The sequence below is a fragment of the Oncorhynchus keta genome, chromosome 27 (genome assembly GCF_023373465.1).
Source record: "Oncorhynchus keta strain PuntledgeMale-10-30-2019 chromosome 27, Oket_V2, whole genome shotgun sequence".
In the NCBI taxonomy this organism is placed as follows: Eukaryota; Metazoa; Chordata; class Actinopteri; order Salmoniformes; family Salmonidae; genus Oncorhynchus; species Oncorhynchus keta.
The window spans coordinates 31,076,591-31,103,734 of NC_068447.1; the positions used below are offsets into that span (position 1 = coordinate 31,076,591).

Below are 27,144 nucleotides of genomic sequence, written 5' to 3' on the forward strand. Positions count from 1 at the left end.
CAGTCTTGCACAGCTAACCTTGTGGGGACATACAATTCAGTCCCATTCAAATTCCTATTTTCCCTAACCCGTACTCTTAACCTAACCCTAGCTCCTAAACCCCCTAGAAATAGCATTTGACCTTGTCGGGACTAACAAAATGTCCCCAGTTGGTTTGTTTACTATTCTTGTGGGGATTCTGTTCCCCACAAGAATAATTCAACATGTCCACACCAACAAACCACCACCACCACACACATACACTAACTCTCACAACTCCACTGATCAGAGAAAACAAGTAGTATCATATGGTATTAGTGGAGATCAGACAACAAATCAGATTAGAAAAAGGCAAAATGGCAACACAAATATGATCTCATACATTTAATAAAACGGGTGACATTACATTAAACTAAGCTCATAATGACCTTGCTTTTTATAGCCAGGTTGGGATGCACTAATCCGATCTAGTGTAATCTGTTTCAATCTCTGATAAATGCTTACCACATGCATCTCTCTGAACGGATGGTTCCTATTGGCCCATCCATAGCATCAGCTATTCCTATAAAGAGCTTCACCACATGATTAAACTGAGCACTTCGTTCTCATTCTCCTTGTTTTGTTTTGTAGCTGCGCAGTCCAGGATGTAATGACAGAATGCATGTTAAATTGTAAATTCACGAATAGGAATATATCCTGATCATTACGTTTTCAAAGTCTTGTTATAAGTAACTTAGCAAATTTTTAAAATTCTTATATTACAATTGACATGGAATTATTATCAGAGATACACTGAGTATACAAAACATTAAGAACACCTGCTCTTTCCATGACATAGACTGATCAGGTGAAAGCTATGATCCCTTATTGATGTCACTTGTTAAATCCACTTAAATCTGTGTAGGTGAAGGGGAGGAGACAGGTTAAAGAAGGATTTTTAAGCCTTGAAACAATTGAGACATGGATTGAGTATGTGTGCCATTCAGAGGGTGAATGGACAAGACAAAATATTGAAATGCCTTTGAACGGGGTATAGTAGTAGATGCCAGGCTCAACACTGCTGGGTTTTTTAACACTCAACAGTTTCCCGTGTGTATCAAGAATGGTCCAACACCCGAAGGACATCCAGCCAACTTGACAACTGTGGGAAGCATTGGCGTCAACATGGGCCAGCATCCCTATGGAACGCTTTCGACACCTTGTATAGTCCATACCCTGACGAATTGAGGCTGTTCTGAGGGGGGGTGCAACTCAATATTAGGAAGGTGTTCCTAATGTTTGGTATACCCAGTGTATACACTATTCTAATTGAGTAGATATACTGGATCTTGTAACAGTGATGGAACTGATCAGAGAGTAGGCATACGTTGACAACAATACAGTATGTGACAGGCAGGGAGGGATGTGAACTTGCAGTGGTCTGGACTTATTCTCCAAATAAATTATACCCCATGCACTTTTTGACACTTACAGTTGAAGTCGGAACTTTACATACACCTTAGCCAAGTACATTTAAACTCAGTTTTTCACAATTCCTGACATTTAATCCTAGTAAAAACTCCCTGTCTTAGATCAGTTAGGATCACCACTTTATTTTAAGAATGTGAAATGTTAGAATAATAGTAGATAAAATTATTTCTTTCAGCTTTTATTTCTTTCATCACATTCCCAGTGGGTCAGAAGTTTACATACACTCAATTAGTATTTGGTAGCATTGCCTTTACATTGTTTAACTTGGGTCAAGCGTTTCAGGTAGCCTTCCACAAGCTTCCCACAATAAGTTGGGTGAATTTTGGCCCATTCCTCCTGACAGAGCTGGTGTAACTGAGTCAGGTTTGTAGGCCTCCTTGCTCACACACGCTTTTTCAGTTCTGCCCACAAATTTCTATAGGATTGAGGTCAGGGCTTTGTGATGGCCACTCCAATTCCTTGACTCTGTTTGTTGTCCTTAAGCCTATTTTCCACAACTTTGGAAGTATGCTTAGGGTCATTGTCCATTTGGAAGACCCATTTGTGACCAAGCTTTAACTTAACCTGACTGATGTCTTGAGATGTTGCTTCAATATATCCATGTAATTTCCCCTTCTCATGATTCCATCTATTTTGCGAAGTGCACCAGTCCCTCCTGCAGCAAAGCACCCCCACAACATGATGCTGCCACCCCAGTGCTTCGCGGTTCTTCGGCTTGCAAGCCTCCCCCTTTTTCCTACAAACATAACAATGGTCATTACGGCCAAACAGTTATATTTTTGTTTCATCAGACCAGAGGACATTTCTCCAAAAAGTACGATCTTTGTCCCCATGTGCAGTTGCAAACCGTAGTCTGACTTTTTTTATGGCGGTTTTGGAGCAGTGGCTTCTTCCTTGCTGAGCTGCCTTTCAGGTTGTCTATATAGGACTTGTTTTACTGTGGATATAGATACCTTTGTACCTGTTTCCTCCAGCATCTTCATAAGTTCCTTTGCTGTTTTTCTGGGATTGATTTGCACTTTTCACACCAAAGTATGTTAATCTCTAGGAGACAGAACGCGTCTTCCTAATGAGCATTATGACAGCTGCGTGGTCCCATGGTGTTTATACTTGCAAACTATTGTTTGTACAGATGAATATGGTACCTACCTTCAGGCATTTGGAAATTTTCCCAAGGATGAACCAGACTGAGGTCTTGGCTGATTTTCCAAGCTGTTTAAAGGCACAGTCAACTTAGTGTATGTAAACCTCTGACCCAATGGAATTGTGATACAGTGAATTTTTAAGTGAAATAATCTGTCTGTAAACAATTGTTGGAAAATGTACCTGTGTCATGCACAAGGTAGATGTCCTAACCGACTACCCAAACTTTAGTTTGTTAATTAACAACATTGGTGTATTCTGCCCCCTGGTGGTGAAACCAGCCTAGAACAGGGGCTATCGTCTAATTTGAGTTTGAGATAGTCCCCCAATAATGATCAAAGGCTGATTATGTGATTATGCCCATAGGTATTTATTGAAATGCATTGTTGTCAATGTTTTTAAATATTCTTTCCACAATATTTCTGCTTATAAAATAACCCATATCCATATAACTTGTCCACAAAGTGCCTTAAAAATTATGCTTTAAAACATTTCATATTATTTCCAATAAGTACCATGACAAGGGACATTTTGTCCACACTCGTATATTACACTGAAGTATTTAAACAATATTTAAACATATAACAATGAGTTAATTTTCCTCCAGTCCCATCTGAAGTGTTCTGTATCTTTGGATATTGGTTACTGTGTGAAGTGTTCTATATGTTTGCATATTGGTTAGTTTGTGTGTGAAGGGTCTTGACTAGCTCTGGAAGCCAAGGCCAGCAGGGTGACACTGTATACCTCTGTCTCGTCTCCTCTCAGGGTGAGGGGCGCACACACCTGCACCACCTCATTCGGCTAAAATCACACATACAGACACACGCACGCACGCACCGACACAGACACACACAATCAGAATTAAATCAACAATCAGTGGAGGATGTACAGTACATGTGCAAATACGAGGAAAATATATGTTTAGTAATGTAGAAAGCCACATGAAGGAACAGGAAGTGTAGTTTGTACGTTCTCTTCACACTGAGACTTTGTAATACATATGGACTCTTTTTTTGTATGCAGTTATGGCTTCACTTGATTTGCACATTTTCTTTGGTAACTGAAATATGTCAAAACAAAAACTACCATCCTATGCAGATCTAAGGGAGTGAAATAACTAAAACTATATTATACAGTTTTCCCTTCACGTGGAACCACCTGGGACGAATAACTTGACAGCTTGCTGTGTCTAGTACAGGGCTCTCCACCCTGGACGTGGAGCGCTACTGTACTGCATGTTTTCACTCCACCCCTAACCAAGCACACCTGATTCTAATAATTAGCTTTAACTACCCTGATTGATCATTTATCTGAATAGGTGGTGAACGTTACACCATAGTGCACAACAGAGCAGTGTTTCTCGGGGGACCACTAGAGTGTGCACATTTCTGTTATAACCCAGAGCTAACACACCTGATTCAACTAATCAAGGGCTTGGTGATGTGTTCATAAATTGAGTCTGATGTGGTATTGCTGCTGGGCTAGAACAAAAATGTGGCCACCTTGAGAAACACTGTGTTAAAGTACAGTTCATGGTATGGTTACACACTATTCTAGAAGAATTGAGAAATGAATGGCAATTAAATTCATGAACTGAAAAACTTTCAGCCACGTTTTACTTATGAGATTATTTTCAATAGATGAATTGAACTGAATTGACCCCAAAGCCCAACCCCATGTATACGGTGTATTCATGTTGAGGCTTTTAGACGGCAGTCGCACCTTAAGGCCACAAGGAGGAGTCCAGATCACAGTGATGGTGCGTCTGTGGCCGGCGTCCACCGTGCCCCTGGTCGGCTCCACGGTGAAGCCCCTCTGTTGCAGTGCCTGAAGCCCCTCCCAGCTGAACTCCACGTTCTGCACATGGACAGGAGAGGGCAAAGTTCGCAACATAGGTAAGGTCAACACAGGAGGAGAGGAAGGGGGAAGTCATGTGTTGTGGTCAAGTGGTCCGATTGTTTACTCTTCTCCCCTAACTGTGCAGTTGCTCACTCCATCTCATGGAATAAACAGCATGGGATCTTTTCAGAAATGTGGTGGAAACTAACTCCCTAGCCTATGCTTACACTAATTCACAGATTTTGAATCCATGAGAGAGAGAGTAAATAAGGGGGAGTGGTACACTGCAGCCAATGTTAGGATCTCCAAATGAATCTGAATTCATCCTAATGACATTATTTAAACTAGATTTCAAGCTGTTTTTAATTATGTTATTTCAACCAGATTTCAACCTGTTTTGTAATGACGGTATTTCAACCTGTTTGTAAGGCTGCTGCTGCTGGAACCAGTGAGCTAGCAGTGACCCTGGTCGTGGTCATGTGCGTGTTTACTTTATTTAAAGATAGGATGTTCTAACCAAAAGTCTCCAGAAGAAGTCTAACCCCTTGTTTTTTAATTGTAATCAACAACAACAGTATAAGTATTAGCCTACCTTTTTGGCCATAGGCTGTGTGGAGCAGATGCAGCCCACCTCCAGCTCTCTGACCGCTGGGCTCATGGCCCCCTCTCTGTAGACGCCTCTAAGGGTGAGCAGCACAGGGAGTGGGGGCTTCTCACAGTCTACTACACAAGGAGAAGAGAACAAGCAAAACAGGCTTACAGTCACAAATCAAAAATGGAATACATTTGTATTTGTCACATGCTTCGTAAACAACAGACTGTAGACTGACAGTGAAATGCTGTCGGTCCTTCTGTAGCACAGTTGGTAGAGCATGGCGCTTGTAACGCCAGGGTAGTGGGTTCGATTCCCGGGACCACCCATACGTAGAATGTATGCACACATGACTGTAAGTCGCTTTGGATAAAAGCGTCTGCTAAATGGCATATATTATTATTATTATATATTACTTACGTTTCCTTTCCAAAGATTAGTGACACGAGGAATAAATACCAGTGAATAACAAATAACAAGTAAAAATAACATGGCTATATACAAGGAGTACCAGTACGGAGTCGATGTGCAGGTACTTGAGATAGTTATGTACATATAAGGGGTAAAGTGACTAGGCAACAGGATAGATAATAGACAGGTAGCAGCAGCATATGTGGTGAGCGTGAAAGTGTGTGTGTGTGTCAGTATGTGAGTGAGTGGGTAGAGTCCATTATGTGTGCATAGAATCAGTGCAAGAGAGTTAGTGCCAAAAAGGTCAATGCAGGTAGTCTGGGTAGCCATTTGATTAACTATTTATCAGTCTTGTTTAGCAGTCTTATGGCTTGGGGGTAGAAGATGTTCAGGGTCCTGTTCGTTCCAGAACGTGTGGTAGCATTTCATGGCTATTGGTGAATGCTACGGGGAGATAGTAATTTAGACAGGTTACCTTGGCGTTCTTGGGCACGGGGACTATAGTAGTCTGCTTAAAACAAGTTAGTATTACAGACCGGGTCAGGGATAGGTTGAAAATGTCAGTGATAACACTGGCCAGCTGGTCAGCGCATGCACCAAGTATGCGTCCTTGTATTCCGTCTGGCCCCGCGGCCTTGTGAATGTTAACCTGTTTAAAGGTCTTACACACATTGGCTACGAAGAGCAGGATCACCCAGTAGTCTGGAACAGCTGGTGTTCTCATGCATGGTTTAGTGTTGCTTACCTAGAAGCAAGCATAGAAGGCATTTAGCTCGTCTAGTAGGCTTGCATTGCTGGGCAGCCAATGGCTGGGTTTCTCTTTGCAATCTGTGATAGCTTGCAAGCCCTGCCACATCTGTCGAGCGCCAAAGCCGGCATAGTAGGATTCGATCTTAGTCCTGTATTGACTCTTTGCCCATTTGATGGCTCGCCGGAGGGCATAGTAGGATTCCTTATATGCGTCTGGATTATTGTCCCGCTCCTTGAAAGCTACAGCTCTAGCCTTTAGTTCAGTGCAGATGTTGCCTGTAATCCATGGCTTCTGGTTGGGGTATGTCCATACGGTCACTGTGGGGACGATGTCATTGATGCACTTATTAATGAAGCCGGGGACTGGTGTAGTAAGGAGAAAGAGAGAGAGCACCAGAGAGAGAAAAAGAGCGCGAGAGAGGGATACCTGTGTGCTCAGAGTCCCCGGAGGCTGGCAGAGGGTGAACGGCATCCGTGGGCACTGCCAGTGGGTCTCCTCCACACAGGTACATGATGTGAGAGCGAGCTGCACCCTTCAGCACCATGACACACACTGTGCTCTAAGGGAAGGAGCGGCATGGTGTTAGAGCAGCTTATGTCCTCTACATACAATCTAAAATGACATAATAGTGGTCAGTTTATCTTTAAAAACACTTTACAGTCTGAGATGGTGATTCAAATCGGAAACATCCTGTGTCAGTAAATCTATCTAGTTCCACTGAACTCCTGCATTAGATACCTTCTCACTCAGTGCCAACCTAATATAACAGCCTTTATCAGGAAACTGGTTCATACATTGCTCTATATTCAGCTGTGTGTGTACGTGTGTGTGTGTGTGTGATGAGTGGCTTAGTAAAGTTTAATTTCTTTTTTAGGCCTCACTCTCACATTCACACTGACTGCATCATCTCTTAGGACCACCACTGGGTGGTGGTAAGGTTTCATTTGAACAACGCTAAATAAACATAAAAAAATAGGCAGAGGCTGCGGATCCGAAAGTGACTACTCCATCCCGTCCCCCTGGAAGCCTCTTCCACAGAACTGAAGTTCCGAATCACGCATGCGTTTCTTTACCTCTACTTTATGCAAACATTTTTGTAGTCACCCTCCCTTCACATTTCTCACTGTCATTCGTGAATGATAACTATTCAAGTACCGGTGAAACGTCCATGCAGCATCTGCATAACAACCATTTGATCTCAATCAGTTTAATGAGAATATGCATTTAGATCTTCTTGAGTTATAAAGTGTTGTTTCGAGGTAGACTAAAGTGTTGTTTTGAATTATGTACAGTGAATTTCATTTTAGAACAGATGGTGTTAAACTGTAGCATACCTTTGTTTTGTTTCATCCAAAGCACATATTTTGCCTAGTGGTGCGCGCTGTTGAGCTTTTGCAGCATGAGAGAAAAATATGACCATTCGCATAATCACCCTAAAATCTCATAAGAAATTAGGTGGTGTGTTTTGTTTCATTAAAAGGAGCACCATTTATTAATCAATGAAATTCGCCAGAGTAGCCAGTTGTCTGGGCAGTCGAACGAGTAGAGTAGAGATAGCGTTAAGTAGAGAATCATGCGCATTAGCTATAGTGCACCACTTTTGTAGTAGCACTATGTATGGAATATAGAGGCAGAAGGGTGCCATTTCAGGTGCAGCCACTATGTCAGGCGAGCTGGATGATTCTGTGGTACCTTGTTCATGAGCTCCACCTTCAGTATGTCCGAGTAGTGGAGGCTCTCGTGGTCTGGCAGGAAGGTCACAGTGATGTCCTGGCTCTTTCCTGGGGCGATGGTGCCCTCTATGGGCGTCACATTGAACACGCTCTGACCACTGTAGTTCTGGGTCCCTGGCCACGGGGAGGTAGAAGAAACCAATATTATTAATTCATTTAACAACAATGTTAGCTTCAGAAACAATTGAACATAATTAGATTTAATATAATGCTGCACCAGAAAACGCTAGATTTTTTAATTCAACAAATGATAGCAACAGCTCATGGTATTAGCCCTTAGTTCTCAGTGAGAGATGTGGACCTAGATCGGATGGACTGGTCTTACCCACAGTGGAGTGTGTCTGTTCCTCTGGGCCTGGGCTGAGGAGGGCAGGGAAAGCGTCTGCTCCACTCAGGGCTTTACACCCCAGCGACAGGCTGTGCAGCAGCACAGAGAAACGCACCGCCAGAGATGACGTGTTCTGCAGCTGAAGACAGAGGACACAACTTTCAATATCACAACTTCATTGACATGGTATTGGGTGCAGTACAGGCTAAGTAGCCTGCTGCTGTAGAAGTACACAAAGTAAGCTTAGTTCGAACCAGAATGACCCATAGGAAAAGATCCTCTCTCCTGTTTCTGTAGCTTGAGGCAGCTTGATCTACAAGTACACCCCCCTGGACAAGATACTAGTTGATGCTGGCTAACTGACCTTAAAGACCTGGGAGGCTCTCTCCTTCTCCAACATGTAGCCAAAGTCCATGAGGCCACCCTGGTGGGAGGAGGTGAGAAGAGGATCCACTCCCACCCCGCATAGCGTGATCTCCATGGTCATGTTTGGGCTGTGGATCTCCACAGTCTCGCGGTACTGTGAAAGTAGCCACAGCATCAGCTATAGGGAAGACAGCAACGTGTGTTTGTTTTCAGGTCCATTAAGTGCGATTGACCCACCCTTTTTCCCAGTGCGGGTGTGAAGGCCAGTAACAATGTGTGTGTGGCTCCAGGACCCAGCCGTCTCAGAGCATTTAGGAGAGAGAACGGACCACTCAGGTCCAGCACTGAGGACCTCAGCTTGGTAAGTGTTAAGGAAGAGTAGTCAGGTAACAGCAATATTTCAATCCTACCGTCAAAGGGACCTGTTCAGGAGGGTGCAATGGGTGAAAGATACGCTTGTGTGGGTGTTTTCTCAGATCAAGTGTAAAATGTAATTTTTTGCGTCATCCCCAAAGCCAATTTTAAAAAGTAATAGTTTGACTTACTATGACTGTCATATGTGGTTGTCGTAGCTACCTTAAGATGAATGCACTAACTGTAAATCACGCTGGATAAGAGCATCGGCTAAATTAATCAAATGTACATGTTCAAGTCACTATTGTCTTTCAAAGTTAGAAGACAATCAAACTTGCAATTATGCTATTTTTTCAACCAGTGGATCTGTGGAACAGATATGATTGTCAGCATGTAGACCAGGGAATCATGTCAGTTCTATTCATAACTTTTGTATCTGTTTCACCTCACTGAATAACCTCTGGTTTCTAGGTCTGATGTGTCTAGATTAGCCTTAAAGCTATACAATACTAGCTATATATAATGTGTGTATCAATGACACAAATAGGCCATGCGATGTTATTTATTTCTTAAATATAGGCTACATCGGCACCTTTCAACCAGCACATAGAGAAAGACTGAGGCTTCTTTTTTATTTCAATTAATCAACCACTTTATGTTGAAAACCAATTAAATAATGAATCAAGTGGATTGATGCATGCATCATACTCAGAATGTCAACATGTTATTAGAACTGAAATAGTTTTTTATTCTGAGCACCAGCATTTTTTGTCTTAGAAAAACAGGTGGTAGAAATTGTGCAGAGGTAAAGATTCATGAATAAACCCCACTGACTTTTCTCACATAACCACAGATCATCACACTCTGGCGATCTAGGTCGTTTGTGCATGTTGTGACCCAGAAAAGGATACCTCCAAGGATTCCTGAGAAATATTCTGAACAGTGAGCTTTTTGACCACTTTCTGTCCTAAGTGAACAAAAGAAACACAGAATTGACACAAGTATCAACATATTCACAGGCAAGGGAAAATAGGGAATAAACTTCCAATGTCAGAATCAGACCTGGGTTCAAATACTATTTGAAATCATTTCAAATAATTTATCTGTCCTTGATTGAAATCAAAATATTAATGAACCAATAGAATTGTCCCAAAACCACAAACTCTGTCCATTAGGCACTCTGTCCACTTGCTTAAGCAAACACTCAAAGTTTCAAAAGATTTCAAATAGTATTTGATTGCAGCTCTGGTCAGAAGAATACATTTGAATGGACTGACCCACAGCTACCTGGTGGTAGTTGATGGTGGTCTGGCCATTACTGGATGCGACCACCAGGGGGGGCCTAACAGCTGGGCAATGCAGCTCCAGGTACAGCGTGTTGAGGGGGCTGCTGGGACAGAGTTACAATAACAGAGGCAGTGGGAGAAACACTTCAACCTGTTCTCTCCACATTATCCCCACTAAATGAATGTGTGTAATTGATTCATGTAAATGAAAATGGGGGGCACAGACAAATGAATATAAGGTTGGCATTGTAAATAGGATCTACATGGGAGTTGTAGTGTGTATAGTATACTACCTGCAGGATGGCTGGGCCTGGGGGTCACTCTGCGGTGGCTCTCCGTCAGACACGAAGCAAGGGATGACGTATCGACTGTAGTGCTCAGGGAAGGAGTGCAGGAGGGAGGCCCTGCCTACAGCGTACTCCTCTGATCTGCGAACCAAACAACACAAACATCACTAACTATTGACCTAATCCTAAACCTATCTTGATTGCCTCCCGAGTGGCGCAGTGGTCTATGCCACTAGAGATTCTGGGTTCGAGTCCAGGCTCTGTCGCAGCCGGGCCGCGACCGGGAGACCCATGGGGCGGTGCACAATTGGCCCAGCGTTGTTAGGGGAAGGTTTGGCCGACAGGGATGTCCTTGTCCCATAGTGCACTAGCGACTCCTGTGGTGGGCCGGGCGCAGTGCACGCTGACACGGTCACCAGGTGTATTGTGTTTCCTCCGACACATTGGTGCGGCTGGCTTCCGGGGTAAAGTGGGCATTGTGTCAAGAAGCAGTGTGGCTTGGTTGGGTTGTGTTTCGGAGGATGCACGGCTCTCGACCTTGGCCTCTCCCAAGTCCGTACAGGAGTTGCAGCGATGAGACAAGACTAACTACCAATTGGATACCACGAAAACTGTGGAGAAAAAGGAGGGTTACAGTTTTTTTTTTTTTAAATAAACATATCTTGATTACATATTTCCTGACAAATCCCATTGACATAAATGCATAATTTGTGCAAAAATAAGTTGTCTTCGAATGTGCGTAGTTTAGGATTCCGCCCAATGCCTTTAACAGTCATTATTTCATAGAGAAGACAAAATACATTACTCACTAAACGCTAAAAAGTAAACGCACTAAACACAGTGCAAGGTCTGAAGCAGATGGTTAAATGTAATGATGTCAGCATGCAATTAACCTCTGCCTAAGTTACTTACGTTTTAACATAAAAAAGCTTTTAGGAGGAAGTTTACCTCAGAATTAAGTAAACATTTACGGTACATTTTTGATTTGTCACTGAAATATGTAAGGGATAATCAACGAGGGGCTATGCGTTCTATGGAAAATAATAATGTACGCTCTATAATGCCCTTCAAGCCAATCAGAAAAAAGTACTCAACAATGATGCCATTGTATAAAATGTATGTATGCATGGTATCTAAGTGATAGTTGTGGTGGTATAGATGAGCCATACCCTGACTGTATGTCGGCTGGGTTGGGGGCTCTGAAGGGGCTGTCTGTTTTGGGGCTGATGGACACTTTGCTGATCTTCTCCTTCAGGGCCTGCTTCGCCTGGGGCCGGGTGGGGGGTGGCTTCTTGCCTTTCTGGGGGGCCGTAGGGGCCTCCCTTTTACACTGAGTTAGCACACACATACAGTACACATGAACAATAATGTGCACATACGTACACACACACATGGTCAAAGTCAAACACATTGTATGGCAGCAAGACAACATTAAAAGGATAGTTTGGGATTTTTGATGTTTTACCATTTTTATGTCTTTGTGTGCAGTTTTAAGGAAGTTGCTATCTAACGTTAGCGCAATTGCTAACTAGCATTAGCGCAATGACTTCCAGTCTTTGTGCTATGCAGACAATACTGACCATGCAGACACATTCAACTTTTATTAGGAGGATGAAGTGACTCCAAGAACTGAAGCTGAAGCTTACCAGCCCCTCCTGCTCCCCTCCCTTCCTGTTCCCCTCAGCCTTGGTAACCCTCTCTAGCTCGTGGAGGCGCAGCTCTTCGGAGCGACACAGCAGCCGCACCGCTTCTTCCCTTATGGCCTGGTCACACAACCTGGGCCTGAATGTCACCTGCACCAGGCACCTCTGGGAACACAGTAACAAACCAGTCAATGACCTAATGACGTGACCAGTTAGGTTGTTATTGCAAAATAAAACGTGTTCTCAATGGTTAAATAAAAGGTAACATAAATAAACAATGCAGTCATCAGAACAGAGTATACACTGGAATGGAGTAGAATAGAGAAACTACATAATATGCTAGGCCTCATCACAAATTGTTCAAGTAAAGTGGAAGCACACTGCTTGTTGGTAGAGTACCTGTCCAGGTAAGACCTTGCCTGTCCTGGGGGTGAGGCTAATCTCTGAGTTTTCGGGGGGAGTGAAGGCGAACAGCCGGGGGCCCACCGGGGCAACAGGGTCCCGGCCAATGCGGGGCACGGGGTGTGTGAACTCGTTGAGGCTGGTGTGTGCGTTGACCACGTGCAGCACGGCTGTGGAACAGTCACCAACCGCCGTGGCTCCGAACTGGACCAGAGAGTGAGACAGCTCTAGCGGAGGGTGCACCCCGACTGCACGACATGACAGGGGGAAGTCTCTATAGCAACCATTGGGGAAAACACAAAAGTAATGCAGTGAAATATACTTGATAGCACTCTATTTTGTGACAGGATAAGGTGTAGGAAGGAACAAAACCTTGATACCTGTTAATTCCAGATTTGCAGTTGAGCTGAAAGCTGTACTCTCCTGCCTTCTTGGCGCTAAAGATCAAATCCACCTCCAAGGTTTCCAATGGGAGGAGAGTGCCGAAGCCGTCGTTGGGCTGGACCTGCACAAACTAGGAGGAGAAAAACACTGCTCAACTGCTCAGTGCTCAGGCGATTCAAACACGGTTTTGTCCTTAGTCCTGACTGACTGAAAGCAGAAAATCTCCATAGGGCCGGATTAGCTATTCAGGACAGGTTTAGGTGAGATCATGAAGGTCTAAAGCCACAGATATAACAGCAGAAACAGAGTCAAATACATAGAGATATAATTCATTCTAATTCAATTGTCAGATATCTCCTGCTGGAGAGTATAGCATAGGCCAAATTGGCATATCAGAGTAAAACCAGTCCAAATTAATAAACAGAAGTGTTTCCTACTGATGTTTTATGATGACGACTTCATTTAGCCAAGGTGGAATAGTGGATTATAGAGATGCAAACAGCAGGAAATTAGGTCAAAGGCCATAGGGATGCAGTCCGTCAGGCAGATGGAGGCCGTACCTGAGGTATGCTCAGAAAGCCAAAGTCCTGGGGCAGGAGGGTTAGGTTTGTGAGGTGCACGCTGGTCTTCACTGATTCGTAGATGGAGCAGTGGCCAAAGTCCACCTCTGTCCGGTCAAAGCACAGGTCAGAGGAGGTGATGACTGCATGGACCGTGAATGGAACAGGCCGGACCTGAAAGCCCAGTGAAAGAGTATTTCTGCCTTATTTCTGTTCTGTTTTGTAATATCCTATGCGGTCAATGTCTTTTATTTGCAAAAAAAACTCTTGATGTACGCAAAAATTGTGCATAACTCATATTTGGAACTTCAACTTCTATCTAGAGGTTCTTTACGATGCTTATTAATTTAAGCAGTCATGGGACCTAGAAATAGAATTATATGGGTATATATGTACAATACCAGTCAGAAGTTTTGACTCCTACTCATTCAAGTTTTTTTTTTACATTGTAGTGACAACATCAAAACTATGAAATAACACGTATGGAATCATCTAGTAACCAAAAAAAAGTGTAAAACAAATCAAAATATATTTTATATTATTCAAAGTAGCCACCCTTTGCACACTTTTGGCATTTTCTCAACCAGCTTCATGAGGTAGTCACCTGGAATGCATTTCAATGAACACGTGTGCATTGTTAAGTTAATTTGTGGAATGTCTTTCCTTCTTAATGCGTTTGAGCCAATCAGTTGTGTTGTGACAGGGTAGGGGTGGTATACAGAAGATAGCCAGCCCTATTTGGTAAAAGAACAAGTCCATATTATGGCAAGAACAGTTCAAATAAGCAAAGAGAAATGACAGCCCATCATTACTTTAAGACATGAAGGTCACTCAATCCAGAAAATGTCAAGAACTTTGAAAGTTTCTTCAAGTGCAGTCGCAAAAACCATCAAGCGCTATGATGAAACTGGCTCTCATGAGGACCGTCACAGGAAAGGAAGACCCAGAGTTACCTCTGCTGCAGAGAACAAGTTCAAAAGAGTTACCAGCCTCTGGTAACCAGCCTGCTTCAGAGTTCAACAGACACATCTCAACATCAACTGTTCAGAGGAGACTGAGTGAATCAGTCCCTCATGGTCAAATTGCTGCAAAGAAACCACTACTAAAGGACACCAATAAAAAGAAACACGAGTAATAGACATTAGACCGGTGGAAATCTATCCTTTGGTCTGATGAGTCCAAATTTGAGATTTTTGGTTCCAACCACCGTTTCTTTATGAGAAGCAGAGCAGGTGGTGCTTTGCTGGTGACAATGTCAGTGATTTATTATTCTACAATGTAGAAACTAGTAAAAATAAAGAAAAACCAAGGAATGAGTAGGTGTGTCCAAACTTTTGACAAGTACTGTATATGTTTCAATCCCAACTTGATTTAGCTAGCCTGGCACGATTAAAACAACAAAATAGTCCAAAAAGTGAAAACCCTGCCCACAAAGCCCACAGGGAAACCTAAATCAAGTGCACCTAAAGTAATAGTAATGGAGAATTATTATTTTTTTTGGACCCAGGTGGAACAATCTGTTGTCAAGAAAAAGGAGATGAGTGTGGACTACAGGAAAAGAAGGACCGAGCACGCCCCCATTCTTGTCGACAGGGCTGGAGTGGAGCAGGTTGAGAGCTTCAAGTTCCTTGGTGTCCACATTACCAACAAACTATCGTGGTCCAAACACACCAAGACAGTTGTGAAGAGACAAAGCCTATTCCTCTAATCTCTGTTTATTATCTATGCATAGTCACTTTAACTCTACATACATGTACACATTATCTCAATTACCTCGACTAACCGGTGCCCCCGCACATTAACTCTGTACAGATACCCCCTGTATGTAGCCTCGCAACTGTTATTTTACTGCTGCTCTTTAATTATTATTATTTATATTTTTACTGATCTATTTTTTACTTAACACTTATGTTTCTTAACTGCATTGTTGGTTAAGGACTTGTAAATAAGCATTTTATTGGTCTACTACACCTGTTGTATTCGGCGCATGTGACAAATACAATTTGATGTCCTGAGAGCAGCGTTCCTACCTATGTATTAATGTCCTCCTCAGCCGTATCTGGGTGCGGCAGCTTTCCTTGTTTACCCGTTCACGCTTTCAGCACCGGACAGAGAGGGCCTGGTGGCCAGAGAGGGAGGCCTGGAAGGAAGCCAGGGTTAAGGGTTCAAGAATGGGGGCACAGCTTTGGGTCTCTGCAGGAACATCCTGCTGGCCTGCTTTTGGCTCCGTGAAAACATACTGCCTCCAAATCCTCTACGCTCCTCCCAGGTATAGGGGTGTGGGTTTGGGAGGTGGGCGAAGGGGCATGGGGGGGCAGGGAGGGTAAGGTGATGATTTGGCTGAAGGAGTGTGACTGCTGGCCAGTTTGGGGGATTTGATGACTGGGTAACACAGCACAAATGCGGCACGAGTGTTGGGTTGGAGCCTGTTTTGTGTGTTGGATTTGAGTCTGCTGTTGAGTCTGTGTGTGTGTCTGTGTGTGTGTGTGTGTGTGTGTGTGTGTGTGTCTGTGTGTGTGTGTGTGTGAGTCTGTGTGTGTGTGTCTGTGTGTGTGGGTGTGTGTGTGTGTGTGTGTGTGTGTTTGTGTGTCTGTGTTTGCACGTCAAAAGGAATTTAACAATCCCTGATGTACTTACTTAATACTTCACTTGGATAACTATACATTGATAAAAAAACTTTTGACATAAATCAATAGGTGGTGGGATATCCAGAATAATCCCTGGAGCATCACGAATCAGTGCCTAAAACTGGAAGATAATCCCTTTATGATTTCCAGTTGTATTACCTGATCAGCAGTTTACGTGCCAAACACCCTGAATGTAACAGTTTCACAACTGAAAGCTGAATATAAATAATATCATTCTGTGAGATAAAATCTTTTTAATCTATTTTGAATCTATTTAAAAGAGCTCAAATGGAGTGGAAACAACACAAAAAACAAATAATCCAAATGATATTATGGAGACCTTTTCAGTAAAACAACGTGGAATAACCTTTATGCTTGGCTCATTAGCACTCATGGAACAGTGCAGGCCTTGGGGTGGTGGATCATTTTTAGCTTGCTACCATTAAAATGGGTTAATTTACAACCTTCAGTGCTTCTGCCCTTCATGGGGACCTGCAGAAGGTTTGCTACTTATGAATAAGTACTCAACGCTTCCCTGTGGATTGAGAGGGGCTGTTGTATTGTATGATACTTCATACTGTAGACTGCGTCCAGAATTCAATAGTCACATATTGACACTTTCCACAATGGTATCTCTCGAAGGCTGTTTGTGCAGTATTTCAGGAAAACTCATCTCCCAAATTGCTTCCTTCTGCATCCCTAGCTGTGTCCCCTTTGTGGACATTTTCAACTGATAGTATCAGTGTTAGTTGACTGATACAGATTGTTTACTTTTTGTGCACTTTGAAATAACACAATTGAATTCTTGCCTGTAAGTTTAGATCTTAACAGTGCAACAAACCTGATCAGCCACTTGCACTGTCAAGGGGACTTCCAGCACTCCTGTTTCACTGTCAAAAAACTTTTTTGCATCCTCGAACAAGGAACGTCTAGGGGGGACAGGGTAGTGGGTATAAGAATACAGGAAATCATTATACTGTACATTAACTCAGCAATATGACACCATCATGCACAGCGCGGGAACTTCCTGCTCATGAACAACCACAATCTGTCAAGGCTGCTACTATTGGGAAGAGCCAATGCTAGCAGTCTTGTTAGATTAGAATTTTGTTGTTGACTTCTGTAAGTCGCCCCACCGTGTATGTCATATTTCAGAGTTTACCTTCAAACATTACATCAGCAAATATGTCCCAGCCCTCAACAACTGGGAAAATTCTCAGTGCGAGGGATAGAGAGAGCCCATGGAGGAAAACCTTCAGCGTTTCACTGTAAACCAACACGACTATCCCCCGTTTAGATCTGTAGAACCACCAGGGAAGGCAAGAGAGCACGCCTCCACACTACTGTGGGCTGTAGCCATGGTGATGTTCGGCATAAGAACACATCAAAGAGGGCTTGCAGTCATACACAGAGCTTATGTAAAGCACTAGCTCAATCAATACCCTAGGTGGAGAGCTGCTCTCGTGAGAACTGCCACCTCTCTACTACTACGCAGCCAATACTTGATTAGCATGAAAACAACAGTCAGATGCCAATCCACAGTGGATCCACAGTGAGCAGCACAAACCCAGCCCACTCCTGACTCCTCTCTCTCCCTGTTTGGTAATGCTGGCTCTATGAAGGCATGAGAGCTAATGCTGCCAGTGTCAGAGGGTTTAAAGCAATTTAAGAGGGATTTCCAGATGTCAGAGGTTTTCCAAATGAATACAAAGCTCTGGAAGTGACGCCCAATGCTTCCAACAAATCTGTCAGAGCCTAGGGAAAAGGCGTGTTTCATAATTACGATCTTACAGCAAATCAGTGTTGTATTTCAACCAGCTTGGATGTACAGATGTTGGATCTTAAATTTACCAGTTTCTCACAGCAGGAAAATAATCCTGCAGCAACAGGAAATGTGAATTATAATGTTGAATTCTAATTAATGTACACATTTTTACGGGTTAAAACACATTTTTTGTTAGGGGAAATTAAGTCTGACATATTAAAGTGGAAATTCCAAACTTTAGAAGACTTTTTAAACCTTGAATACACTACACCTCTGCATTTCCTGCTGTGCAAGACATTTCCTGCAACACAAGGGGGATCAAATTATGATCCTTCATCTGTACTGTATGACATTTACAACAAAACAGAGAAGCGAACATGTCCCAATTGTATCTCAATCCCTCAATGACAGAAGGGGGAATTATTATTGGGAGTTGTTTGGAAGCCCTTGTGTTCTCTGCTAATAGAATCTCTGCTGGAGAGTCACTCTTGAACTAGCTTGGCAGGGTAGAGTGAAAAAGCCTGGCGGGATGTCGCCAGACCCATATGCTGCTGAGGGGAAATGTGCGGTTGGATGAGATTTTCAAGTTTTTGGCATCCCGCAATTTTACCTCATGCTGCACTCGGCAACCAGTTTATCCACCATTTCTCTCCTCCAAATCTTACCCAAATAACACTATGCACATGTAGTCTTCAACAAGATAATGAATTATAAGAGAACTTAAAAGGTAACTTCTAAAATAAAGGAAAGACCAACATAAAGTGTCTTAAAAGCGCGTTGGGCCACCGCGAGCCACCAGGACAGTTTCAATGCACCTCGGCATAAATTCTACAAGTGTCTGGAATGCCACTGGAAGGATTTGACGCATTCTTCCAACAGAATATCCATCATTTGGTGTTCTGTTGATGGTGGTGGAAAACGCAGTCTCAGGCACCACTCCAGAATCTCCCATAAGTGTTCAATTGTGTTGAGATCTGGTAACACACACACCCTTTAAAACCCCTATGCTCCTTTGAGACCCCTCTTTCAAAGTCACTGAGATCTCTTCTTCTTGCCATGGTAGCCAAAATAATGGGCAACTGGGCATTTTTAAACATGACCCCAAGCATGATGGGATGTTAATTGCTTAATTAACTCAGGAACCACATCTGTGTGGAAGCACCTGCTTTCAATATACCTTGTATCCCTCTTTCACTCAAGTGTTTCCTTTATTTTGGCAGTTACCTGTAGACCTACACAGGTATAGTTGTACCTGTGGTGCTTAGAAAGCAATGCTTGTGTATAAATCAATGACATTATTCATTATATTATCCTCACATAAGCAGTCAAAGACCAAGGTGGCATCTCAGCAAACATTTCATTGGCATCTGCCTGAGTCACAACACAAGTGGCAGAAAGATCCTGTTGGAGTCATTTTGTGTCACTGCTTAAAACTTGGAAAGTCTAAAACGCAATAAGCTGTGGACCACCTATAATCCTGACAGTGGAAGGCTCAGCAGACTGACACGAGAGTGAGAGTGTGAGCGAGCGAGAGAGAGAAAGTCAGAGATCCATCAGTCTCTGTCAGCGGAATACTGTCTAACTTTGGGACAACGTTCGTGCTATACAGTGGTTTAAACTTTAGGCTACCTGAGAAAAGGCAGCAGAGTATGTTTAAAAAAATATATCCCTATTCAAAATGGGCTCCTGCTTGGCTTTCACTTTCACATTAAACAGTGATTATGAACAAGGATTACAAAATGGATTTAAGAAGATTAGGGAATTTCTCATCATCACATTTAGAAAAAGGAGGAAAAACAGCCTTGACAACTGACATCCCCCCTCAAAAAATATTATTGAAAATATATATTTTTCCTTCCCTGTAACTCATGTACAGTAACATTTATGTATGTTAGTGATGTAGACCAGTAAATGATGCACTGCTTGGTGAAAGCAGCAGCTCTGTTAATTGTAATCTGGGTAAATCAAGAGTAATCTCCCTTTTACCAGCCTGAGCTGACTAGTTGACCGGACGAGCTGGGCAACATCTCCCACAGATTAGACCTAAAGCATTTATGATCCAGAACAGGTCCCTCCCTGTTCAATCAAATCTGCTGACCATGCCCATATTCACAAAGCTCATCACAGTAGTTGTGCTGATGTAGGATCAGATCCCCCCTGTTAATATGATCATTTTCATTATCTAGCTAAAAGGAAAAAACGATCGTAGTATATTGAGTACATAAAAAACTGGATTTAGCTATCAATATCTGCCCTAATACTATAAAAAAAGGATATTTATCCCCACAATGAACTGCTATAAGAGATGATCTACTGCTATGTATATTTTGGTCTGGATATGTACTTTAAAGACAAAGAGAGATGATAGAGAGAGACAAAGAAAGAGAGCGAGACAGACAAAGCGAGAAAGAGACATTTCTAGGACTGTGGAGGATTCCGAACTCTCTGTAGCCTGAGGGCGATCCATCCGTGGTTCAGGAGTGTACACTACATGTACACTCACAGTCAGAATCTATTGGAGAAGAGGCAGAGATAAACAGCCGTCTGAAGAATATGTAACAAATGACTTATCTAGCAGTAAGATGAAACAGCCCTGCCTGCCTTCCTGCCTTTGTGTGTGGTGAGGCCAAACTACGGAATCTTCTCACACGGAACCTACTGCCACGGTTCTAGCAGTACCAGAGCTGCCAGTTTGGATGTCGCATAGTCACGAACGGCTTAAGACAAAAGAAACACACACACACAGACGCATAGAATCTAGAAATAATACCGCAAATCAAAATTGGAGCTGATGCATCATACAACCCCCACCCACCAGTTGCAGACTGTTGCTGTGCTAGTCGTGACAGCCAGAGTATGTGCTTGAGAGAAGGTATGTTTTTGTTAACACCAGAGATCATGTGATATTTACCAAACATTTTGTACCCGGCTGGATTTCCTGTCTGCTGAGGCTCTCTTTAGGAGTTTAGAGCATGTTAAGGATTACAGTGTTCTCCAAGAGACCTCAGAATGGGGCTTTGTGTGTCGGCCCGGACTGTTATGTAACTAAGCACTGTACTGGATACGCAATCAGGTCTTCTACTGCTGGATGGGTGGATGGAGGAATAAGGTCAGAGAGAGAGAAAGTGAGAGAGAAAAACAGAGAAAGTAGGGGGGAGAGTGAGTGATCAGAGTGAAAAAGAGAGAGATGTTGAGAGACAGAAGGAGAGGAGGGGCATGCCTCCCGCCACAGCATGGCAGCAGTAATGCTCTCTCCCCTTAATCCTGGTTTTAAACCTCTCTCTGATTCACTAAGGCAGATTATTGTCATTTCCCACTTCCCCTCCAGCCCTCCGGAGTCGTGGCATCCGATATGCCATTAACTTTTGTCATGTAAAACCTCCCTCATCTTCCACTGTCATCAGTAGACCTGAAATCTTCTTAGCTATGAACATGCCAAAAAAACAAGGTAGGCGTGAACGCCCCCTCTCCGCAGCGTTCTCTACTCCTCTCATCCATGTACTGAAGGTCGTCTTCCCTGTTCCCCTGGTGCTCAAACTGCAGCTCAACTCAGCCTCACCGTCCTAAAAATAGCCCACCCATCCTTCCAGAAATTACCATGTCCTTCAAAGTCATTAAAAAACATTATCAGAAGCCTTCACGGCACTCCATTTCTGTGTTGGGAGCGATTTGCACTTCGCAGTGCGCTGTTTAATTGGTGAAGATGATGGAGGACATGTTTCATAATTGTAACTGCTGGCAGTGACAAGATTTTTTGGTCATTAGTGTTTCCATTAAACTGAAGTTCAATTCCATTACTTAAAGAAACCGGTCCACCACATAAAATTACCAGGTAAACTGCCTTCAGTTTCAGAATAAGAGAAACAGTAAAACAAAGATAAGGCAGGCTAAATTGAATCTGGTCTGAAATATTCACACCATGATTTTAGAGTACGGTAAAGCATTCTGAACATACATATATAAACCCTTCACATACAGTATAACACACTTTCAGCATGCTGTATGACAATCCAATCTATTATCATTGTATTAACTAGGCACCAAACGGAAGAAAACGGACAAACAGGGAGGGACGACCTAAAGTTGTCCAGTAAGAAATTCTTTCTGTTTTTCGTTGCAAAGCATTTTGCTAGATTTTGCTATTGTGTGTACTATGATTCTGGTGTTAGTATCTGTGTGGTAACCTGGGCAGGAACTTAAGCTTCGCGTTGAAGCTGGACCTGGCCTGGATGTAGCCGGTCTTAGGCAGGATCTCCATGTGGTTCCTCAGCTCCGGACACACCTTGAATGTCAGCCGAAGAGCTGTGCTCGCTCTGCAATACAACAGACAACAGCACTGTTTGGTTAGTTAGTTAGTTAGGGCTGCTAACTCAACGGAGAGCCTATTTAATAAGTTAGGGCGGTGTTATGTCTATTACACAACAGGTTTCACCAAGCTACTGCTCAAGATGGCATCCATCAGTTTGTGATTTGTTGTATAGATTTTACATGCTTCGACACTAAATTAAGAGGACACTCATGAAGCAAATTTAAAGGAGAGTGTACTTTACACAGACTCCCAGGATGTCCCCTTGTTACAATGTAGATATTTGACGAGGAAGTCGGAGAGGGGATCATGAGTGTGTGAGGGACATGAACACAAATTGTCTGGTAGGTACTGCTGCAATGTACTCATGTCCTCGTCTCCCAGCCGATAATTTAGGTGACCCAATTTCAGGGGGATCCAACAGATGGTTGTGTCGGTGGTGAGAATCCTCCCTCTGTAGCTGTGGTGATATAAATGGATCACTACCCAGGGAATTCTCCACGCACGGCCAACGACACACACACACACACACACACACACACACACACACACACACACACACACACACACACACACACACACACACACACACACACACACACACACACACACACACACACACACACACACACACACACACACACACACACACACACACGAGCTCCCCTCAACAGCTACACTCAATGACTCACGCTCGGTGGAAGCGCTGTGCAGTCAGTTTTTTCCATCACATCCAGTATACAGAAGTGAGACCACTGAATGGTGGAAGTGTTGAACCCCCAAAGAAATGGATTCAATAGAGGTGCCGATTGGGTGCGCTCATTCCTTTTCCCGACGCTTAAATTAAGTGATCCACTTTGAATAGGGGGTCAAACAGATGGCTCTTCTCCCGGAGGCAAGGACACTCAGGGGTGTCGGAGTGGCCGTCTTTACCTGAGCAAAACAACAACCTTTAAACTGCTGTCCCAGGAATTCAGAGACATATAATCAATTAAGGCCATTTGTTGGATATGAATTGGATAGGGCAGTCTAGTGAACTCATCATTTGCGGGTAAAAGCAGAGATCTCTACAGTGCCTTCAGAAAGCCTTCAGAAAGTATTCACACCCCTTGACCTTTTCCTCATTTTGTTGTGTTACAGCCTGAATTTAAAATGTATTACATTTAGATGTTTTGTTCAGTGGCCTACATAAAATACCCCATAATGTTAAAGTGGAATGATGTTTTTTGAATTGTTTTACAAATGAATTAAAAATCAAAAGCTAAAATGTCTTGAGTCAATAAGTATTCAACCCCTTTGTTATGGCATGCCTAAATAAGTTCAGGAGTATACATGTGCTTAACAAGTCACATAATAAGTTGCATGGACTCACTCTGTGTGCAATAATAGTGTCTAACATGATTTGTATGACTACCTCATCTCTGTACCCCACACATACAATTATCAATCTGTAAGCTCCCTCAGTCGAGCAGTGAAATTCAAACACAACATTTCACCACAAAGACCAGGGAGGTTTTCCAAAGCCTTGCAAAGAAGGGCACCTATTGGTGGAACAAAAAAAGCAGACATCGAATATGCCCTTGTGCATGGTTAAGTTATTAATTACACTTTTGGTGGTGTATTAATACATCCAGTCACTACAAAGATACAGGTGTAATTTCTAACTCAGTTGCCGGAGAGGAAGGAAACCGCTCATGGATTTCAACACGAGGCCAATGGTGACTTTAAAACAGTTACAGAGTTTAATGGCTGTAATAGGAGAAAACTGAGGATGGATCAACAACATTGTAGTTACTCTACAATACTAACCTAAATGACAGAGTGAAAAGAAGGAAGCCTGTACAGAATAAAAATATTCCAAAACATGCATCCTGTTTGCAAAAAGGCATTAAAGTAGAACTGCAAGAAAATGTGGCAAAGATGTCCTGAATACAAAGTGTTATGTTTGGGGTAAATCCAAAACAACACATAACTGAGTACCACTCTAATATTTGAAGCATGGTGGTGGCTGCATCATGTTATTGGTATGCTTGACATCGGCATGGACTAAGGAGTTTTTTTTAGGATAAAAATAAACAGAATAGAGCTAAGCAGAGGAAAAATCCCAAAGGAAAACCTGGTTCAGTCTGCTTTCAAACAGACACTGGGAGACAAATTAACTTTACAGCAGGACAACAACCTACAACATAAGGCCAAATATACACTGGAGTTGCTTAACAACACGACACTGAATGTTCCTGAGTGGCCTAGTTACAATTTTGACTGAAATCGGCCTCAGGCAGCCATAGACTAATTAGACACCCCACAAAACCCCAAGACAAAAAACACACCACAATAACCCATGTCACACCCTGGCCTGACCAAATAAATAAATAAAACACAAAATACTAAGACCAAGGCGTGACAGTGTGTAGATGGATGAGAGAAAAAAAATATTGAATTCAGGCTCTAACACAACAAAATGTGTAATTAATACTTTCTGAAGGCACTGCATGTACAGTGCATCCGGAAAGTGTTCAGATCCCTTCACCTTTTCTACATTTTGTTTATTATAATTTATTAACTTAATTGTTTTCCTCATCAATCGACACACAATACCCCGTAATGACAAAGTGAAAACAGGTTTTTAGATTTTTTGGGGCAAATTTGGCAAAAAAAACTAAGTATTCAGACCCTTTGCTATGAGACTCAAAATTGAGCGCTGGTGCATCCTGTTTCCATTGATAATCCTTGAGATGTTTCTACAACTTTATTGGAGTCCACCTGTGATATATTCAATTGATTGGACATGATTTGGAAAGGCACACATCTGTCTATATAAGATCCCACAGTTGACAGTCACAGCAAAAACCAAGCCATGAGGTCGAAGGAATTGTCCGTAGAGCTCCGAGACAGGATTGTGTCGTGTCACAGATCTGGGGAAAGGTACCAAAGAATTTCTGCAGTATTAAAGGTCCCCAAGAACACAGTGGCCTCCATAATTCTTAAATGGAAGAAGTTTGGAACCACCAAGACACTGACTAGAGCTGGCCGCCCAGACAAACTAAGCAATCGAGGGAGAAGGGCCTTGGTCAGGGAGGTGACCCAAGAACCCAATGGTCACTCTGACAGAGCTCTAGAGTTCCTCTGTGGAGATGGGAGAACCTTCCAGAAGGATAACCATCTCTGCAGCACTCCACCAATCAGGCCTTTATGGTGGAATGGCCAGATGAAAGCCACTCCTCAGTAAAAAGGCACATGACAGCCCATTTGGACTTTTCCAAAAGGCACCTAAAGGACTCTCAGACCATGAGAAACAAGAGTCTCTGGAAGCCAAACGTCACATCTGGAACTAACCAGGCACCGCTCATCACCTGGCCAATACCATCCCTACGGTGAAGCATGGTAGTGGCAGCATCATGCAGCGGGGATGTTTTTCAGCGACAGGGACTGGGAGACTAGTCAGGATGGAGGGAAAGATGAACGGAGCAAAGTACAGAGAGATCTTGATGGAAACCTGCTCCAGAGCGCTCAGGACCTTGCAGGAGTGGCTTTGGCACAAGTCTCTGAATATCCTTGAGTGCCCAGCAAGAGCCCGAACTTGAACCCGATCGAACATCTCTGAAGTGAACCTGAAAATAGCTGTGCAGTGACCCTCACCATCCAACTTGACAGAGCTTAAGAGGATCTTCAGCGAAGAATGGGAGAAGCTCCCCAAATACAGGTGTGCCAAGCTCGTAGTTTCATATCCAAGAAGACTCGAGGTTGTAATCGCTGCCAAAGGTGCTTCAACAAAGTACAGGGTCTGAGAGAGTAAAGGGTCTGAATACTTATGTAAATATGATTTTTCACTGTCTAAAAACCTGTTTTGATTTGTCATTATGTGTAGATTGATGAGGAGGAAAAAAACAATCAATTTTAGAATAAGGCTGTAATGTAACAAAATGTGAAGTGAAGGGGTCTGAATACTTTCCCGAATGCACTGTATACTGAACAAAAATATAAACGCAACATGCAACAACTTCAATGATTTAACTGCGTTACAGTTCGTATAAGGAAATCAGTCAATTGAAATACATAGATTTGGGCCTAAATGATGTATTTCACATGACTGGGCAGGGGTGCAGCCATGTGTGGGTCTGGGAGGGCACCCACTGGGGAGCCAGGCCACAAAAGGACTTTATTACAGACAGAAATTTTCCTCAACTTCATCAGTTGTCCGGGTGGTTGGTCTAAAGATGATCCTGCAGGTTAAGGAGCCAGATGTGGAGGTCCTGGGCTGGCGTGGATACACGTGTGAGGCCGGTTGGACGTACTGCCAAATTATCTAAAACAATGTTGAAGGCGGCTTATGTTAGAGAAATGAACATTCAATTCTCTGGCAACAGTTCTGGTGAACATTCCTGCAGTCAGTATGCCAATTGCAAGCTCCCTCAAAATTTGTCACACAATGCCACAGATGTTCCAAAACTGCACATTTTAGAGTGGCCTTTTATCATCCCTAGCACAAGGTGCACCTGTGTAATGATCATGCTGTTTAATCAACTTCTTGATATGCCACACCTGTCAGGTAGATGGATTATCCTGGCAAAAGGAAACATTTTCACTAACAAGGATTTAAACAAATTTGAGCACAATTTGAGAGAAATATGCTTTTGTGCATATGGAAGAATTCTGGGATATTTGATTTCAGCTCATGAAACATGGGAGCAACACGTTACATGTTGCGTTTATATTTTTGTTCAGTACTATGACTCTGGGTAAAAATATGACTGGTTACTTACTGTATGTTCTCTAATCATGACGAAAGACTCTCCATAGAACTAACATTGTAGCTCTCTAACGTTCAACAGTCATACTTCATGTTCTCCTGCAGTGCCAATGCTTTCCACCGGTTATGGTTTTGAACTGACACCCATCGTTCATCACTGGATAAGAG

General features: G+C 42.9%; 1 protein-coding gene across 4 annotated transcripts in view; it reads right to left on the minus strand.

Annotated features, from left to right (window-relative positions):
- Positions 1-348: 348 nt before the first annotated feature.
- Positions 349-27,144, minus strand: part of cfap74 (cilia and flagella associated protein 74) — a 45,987-nt gene continuing 19,191 nt past the window's right edge. For 3 of the 4 annotated variants that reach the window (XM_052482156.1, XM_052482155.1, XM_052482153.1), the window contains exons 22-39: positions 22,105-22,233; positions 16,997-17,084; positions 13,529-13,702; positions 12,965-13,098; positions 12,582-12,858; positions 12,186-12,347; positions 11,709-11,869; positions 10,546-10,680; positions 10,244-10,356; positions 9,878-9,933; positions 8,850-8,969; positions 8,611-8,766; positions 8,244-8,385; positions 7,878-8,032; positions 6,612-6,744; positions 5,024-5,154; positions 4,315-4,449; positions 349-3,393 (exon numbers count right to left, since the gene is read on the minus strand). In XM_052482156.1, coding sequence (XP_052338116.1) covers positions 3,271-3,393; positions 4,315-4,449; positions 5,024-5,154; positions 6,612-6,744; positions 7,878-8,032; positions 8,244-8,385; positions 8,611-8,766; positions 8,850-8,969; positions 9,878-9,933; positions 10,244-10,356; positions 10,546-10,680; positions 11,709-11,869; positions 12,186-12,347; positions 12,582-12,858; positions 12,965-13,098; positions 13,529-13,702; positions 16,997-17,084; positions 22,105-22,233 — 2,524 coding nt within the window. In that variant the 3' untranslated portion in view covers positions 349-3,270. The remainder of the gene's footprint in view (positions 3,394-4,314; positions 4,450-5,023; positions 5,155-6,611; positions 6,745-7,877; positions 8,033-8,243; positions 8,386-8,610; positions 8,767-8,849; positions 8,970-9,877; positions 9,934-10,243; positions 10,357-10,545; positions 10,681-11,708; positions 11,870-12,185; positions 12,348-12,581; positions 12,859-12,964; positions 13,099-13,528; positions 13,703-16,996; positions 17,085-22,104; positions 22,234-27,144) is intronic. The other variant, XM_052482154.1, reaches the window with a different exon arrangement.